Here is a 4,831-nt window from a genome sequence, read left to right as displayed (position 1 = left end):
TGAGTCCAAAATTGTTCAGATATATCAGCTACCAATATGAAATGGGTCCCATGAATTCAATTACTGCCTAATGTTGTCTCATCATTGGAAGTCTTACAGAGTTAGAAGATAGAGTGGTGACTGCTTCCATTACAAGCGCTTGAAAATGAACAGGAACTTATTATGCTGTCAAACTAAAGCCAACAACCGCAGAATTCTTAATTTGACCCAATGTATCCAAGAAAATTTGCCAAAAACTATTATATTAAATACCACCAAATTCAAGCATTTTCAATGATAATTTTTTTCAATGTGATGCCATCATTGAAAGCCATATAAAACATATAAATCCTGTCTATACAATTTTTCTGATAACAGACAGACATTCAGGATTATCTTAGACATCCTGGTGTGTACACATTTCTCTGAAGCTTCTTTCTGGCTGAGGCTGTGGCGAAGAAGCTCCTGACTTTTCAAAAGAAATAATTACAGCGACAGTGCCCACTGTGGGTATCTAAATCTCACTTTCTGCAAATCTGAAAGTAGTGTCGCTGAAGTTTTTGTACTTATAACTGGGTTCAACCAAGTCAGGATTTAGAGAATTTGACAGCCTCTCAACTTAAAATCTGTGAGCACAACATGAAAAAAATCAGAAGAGATCGAATGGAAATAGAAGAAGACGGAATGGAATTGCCATTGAAGCAAATCTAACAGTGGCGTTGGTGAAGTCGTCATACTTATAAATGGGCTCAAGCGGTTCAGCTGCTCAAAATTTATTGAGATTTTGAGAATCTGTCCTTTAGAATTTGCAAACCCATATATCTATGCACACAACATAAAAATAATCAGAAGAAATTGATTGGAATTACAAAAGGAAAATATTAATGAAGCAGTGAATCACAGATTGATTTGTTAAAACTAGGAACAAATTGGAAGAAACTCGCAAAACTGATACAGGGGAGGTCAATTTAATCCCCTTACCTTCCCAGCATCATTACAGTGGCTTGAGGATTACTTCCAGGAGATCTATTGAAGGTCGATCCATCAATCACCCTAAGAGAATCAATCCCTTGAACTTGGTATTTATCATTGACAACGCTATTCACTTGGCAACCTCCGTGATAGTGCCATGAGGTAGAGAAATTCGTTCGGCAGAATGATTCCATTGCCTTGTAATCGCTTGTATTTACAGAGGACAGACCACCATCAAAAGGCTTTATAAAAAAGAATCTGGGAATTGTTTCCTGAACCCTTTTTATGGTTCTCAGCCCTTTCACACAATTTTCTAGATCCTGTGGATGGGAAAAATAATTGAATCTGACATAAGGATCTTCATTAAAATCCCGAGACCTAAGACGGAGCTCCCCCTTGGATAGAGGCCCAGCAACGAACTCAAAAATGGTTACCACATTTAAATAACTTCTAAAGAATGGATGAAATGTATATGTGCCTGGCTCTTCTTCATTCGGGCTGTAGTTACGAGGATCATAATTCAATGGAAATTGAAACAAAAAACTGGACGATTCAATAAAGCCAGCCGGAGTTACACTCACAACTCGAGGCAATGAATATTCAAGGCGTGGACGAGAGAGGAATGTAATCCCAACTTTTGGGTTATCAGCCATTCCTTTTCCAACACCAGGCAAATCTTTAACCACGGGGATGCCTAAAGATTCCAAGTGCTCCCGTGGGCCAATTCCGCTGAGCAATAGTAGTTGAGGACTCCCAATAGCACCACAGGAAACTATAACCTCACCTCCATTTTTGGGATTTAATACAGCAACATGAGCTTCTCCAACACTGTCCATATACACCACGGCATAAGCCTTGGGTTTCGAGGTATCTTGTTCTCCTTCTGTTCCTCAACAAATTACAGAAACGAATCAATGAACAGCACACAATGTCTATCAAGATATGCATGATTGAACAACACAATTTCTATCAAGAAGATGCAATACTACTTCTATCAATTTCAGAGGAAGTTCTTCTATCAATTTCTATCAAGAAGATGCAATACTACTTCTATCAATTTCAGAGGAAGTTCTTCGATCCATTTCTATCAAGAAGATGTAAAGACTCAAATCTTTGCACCTACCTTGCTCTTTGTCAATCCTATTGAAGAGGATCTGGGAGACCATCGCCCTTGTCGCAATTCTAAGCTTGTTGCAGTTCGCGTGCTCCAGCAGATCGGCTGAGGAATGGCGTAATCCCCTTCCATCAAAAGTGGTTCCGCCAATCTTCGTTCCTCCAATATGGTCCAATGTATACCCGTTATAAGGATTTGCTCCCGCTCGGCGAAGGGCATTCATGAAGGTAATTTGCCAGCGCCTGAGCGCTGGACGAAATACCACAGAGTCCTCCACCCACTGGTAGGATTGATTAACAAGGGCTTCCTCCCAACCTGAATCTCGAATATATGCCACAGCTGCTCTGGAGTAGAAGCCGGCGCTTATAGTGCTGCTTCCACCAAGAACTATTCCTCGTTCATTATCCACGCCATCTTCAGATTTGAAGCTCTGCGCCGGATCATCTCTCGGCGTCGTATTGAGAATATTTTCTATGAACCCTTTTTCCCGCCAGGCTATGGGCAAGGTGTGGCCCAATCCGCCCCGTTCCAGTACCAGTGTGCTAAAATTTTGTGACAATGTAGCTGCCAATGGGCAGCCTGCGGTTCCCCCACCCACAATTATGTAATCATACATCTGCACAGTTGGCATCTTAGTGGCATCGGAACAAACTGACATATACCCTTGGTCCTCTGCATTGCATGCCAAAATCAAGAATCAAGATCAAAAATAACAAATCAATAATCAATAATAAAGAATCAATGATCAAAATCAAGAATCGTGATAAAAATATCCAGAATCAATATAAAAAATCAAGAATCAATGATCAAGAATCAAAATCAAGAATCAAGATCGATGAAAAGTAAAAGAGCGTTGAATATATTATTTCTCAATTTACCTGCAAAGGCCATACTGTTAGCCAGAAGGACATGTGAGATGAGAAGCACGATTGCAACAGTACGGCCTGCCAATTTAAGCAGAACGAATGGGTTCCGCCATTTGGGTTTGCAGCTGTATCCGTCCATTGTATTCATGAATTTCGTAATTCGCTGTTCGCAGTTCGTAATTGCTGTTGAATGCTGTTGTAGTTCGCAGTTCGTAATTGCTCGCTTGCATGAATTTCCAGAGAACGAGAATATGGACGGAATCTATGACGACGTCGGTTTAAATAGAAAATAGAGGTTTGACTTTGACTAGCCGTTAGGATAGCCTTTACGACATCCGAAACTTCTTTAAAAAAAATCATAAACTAAATAGTCACCCAATAATCTATTCCGTAGAATCATTAAAAACGTCATGCATTAATTTATAAAATGAAATTGGAACTTCCTAGCTATAATCTCCGAGTTGTTGTGCATAGGTTTTATGAAGAGGTGAAAGTCAAAATTATAATTTTAGTAGGCATTTCAGAAAGTTTTAAAAGCCATATCAGAGTCAACCAAGGCTGTCTTTTATCCCTTACTATTTTTAGTTTATATATTGATAAATTGGAAAAGTTGTTAAATCTGCAAGGTGGGGATGGTGTTCAGTTGGGGGAGTTTATGATAAAGCTTCTTTTATATGCTGATGACCTTCTATTGATTGCTAAATCAGCCCATGGATTGCAAATGCACCCTTATGCCCTTTGTAAAGCACTAGGGATGCAACTCAATATCAGCCAGACCAAAATAATGATTTTCTCAAATAAAAAGAAACAGAGCCAGCGAGACCAAAATAATGATTTTCTCAAATAAAAAGAAGCAGAGCCAGCATACCTTCTTCTCTGAAGGCAACATTCTTGAAGAAGTAAATGAATACAAGTACTTTGGGATTGATTTCAACAACAAGCTTGAAGCAGAGCCAGCATACCTTCTTCTCTGAAGGCAACATTCTTGAAGAAGTAAATGAATACAAGTACTTTGGGATTGATTTCAACAACAAGCTTAATAGGGAGCACTGCAGAAAAAAGAGAATTTTAGGAGGATGGAAAGCAATATATGCTCTTCAAAACAAATGTAGAGAGGTAGAGATATGGGATTGGAAAACAATTAAAGTGTTTTTTGGGCTCTTAGTTTGTCAAGTGATATTATATGGGTGTGAATTGTGGGCTAGCAGCATCCCTGTCTCAAAACAGAAGCAAATTGAGAAAATTAAAAAAACCTTTGGTCATGAGCAAGTTTAAAATAAAAAGTTTGGTTTCTTATGAGATAATGTTGAATGAAACAAGAACAACTTCCATCGAATTGCTACGGTGCATCTCATAAGGTATCTTCAGAGAATTGAGCAAATGGGAGAAGGTAGATGATAAAGTTATCTTCAATGAAGGAATGAATGAAAGAAAGAAATCATGGATGAGACAAAACAATAGAGGGATGCAAAAATGGAATATTTACCTCAATGCATGTCCCACAAATAGCAAAGATTTAAAGAGTTATGTTATGCAGTTTCATAAGCATATATGGGGAAAATATTTGGGTAGAAAGAAGAAGTAATATGTTCAAGAATTCAACCCCACATGGGACCTCCAACAAAAAGAGTATATTGGAGCTAGCATTCCATGGAGAGCAAAGATTCTTATTGCTCAATTAAGAACTAACTCGCATCAACTATGGTGTGAAACAGGTTGGTGGAAAAGACCTAAAGAATGTTGGGAATATTGGGTGTGTACTTTTTGCACTTTTGGGGAAGCGGAATCGGAAAAACATTTCATTTTGAAATGTGATGCGTTCAGAGACATCAGAGACAGTTACAATAGTATGTTAACATCGGTTACTTGATATTGTCTTTTCAGTGAGGGGATCGTTAAA

General features: G+C 38.6%; 1 protein-coding gene across 1 annotated transcript; it reads right to left on the bottom strand.

Annotated features, from left to right (window-relative positions):
• Positions 1-429: 429 nt before the first annotated feature.
• LOC149179425 ((R)-mandelonitrile lyase-like) lies at positions 430-2,736 on the bottom strand. The gene is made up of 4 exons (XM_089423827.1): positions 2,075-2,736; positions 961-1,834; positions 717-801; positions 430-605 (listed from the first exon to the last, which is right to left on the bottom strand). The coding sequence occupies exons 1-3, from the start codon at positions 2,721-2,723 to the stop codon at positions 753-755; spliced, it is 1,572 nt and encodes a 523-aa protein (XP_089279953.1). The 5' UTR covers positions 2,724-2,736; the 3' UTR covers positions 430-605; positions 717-752.
• Between the last annotated feature and the right edge of the window lie 2,095 nt (positions 2,737-4,831).

The sequence above is a fragment of the Pinus tabuliformis genome, chromosome 4_1 (assembly GCF_031772625.1).
Source record: "Pinus tabuliformis cultivar Carrire ecotype Pingquan chromosome 4_1, CPIR1, whole genome shotgun sequence".
Lineage (NCBI taxonomy): Eukaryota > Viridiplantae > Streptophyta > Pinopsida > Pinales > Pinaceae > Pinus > Pinus tabuliformis.
Note: the sequence above shows the minus strand (reverse complement) of the source record. Positions and strands in the feature narration are given on the sequence as shown.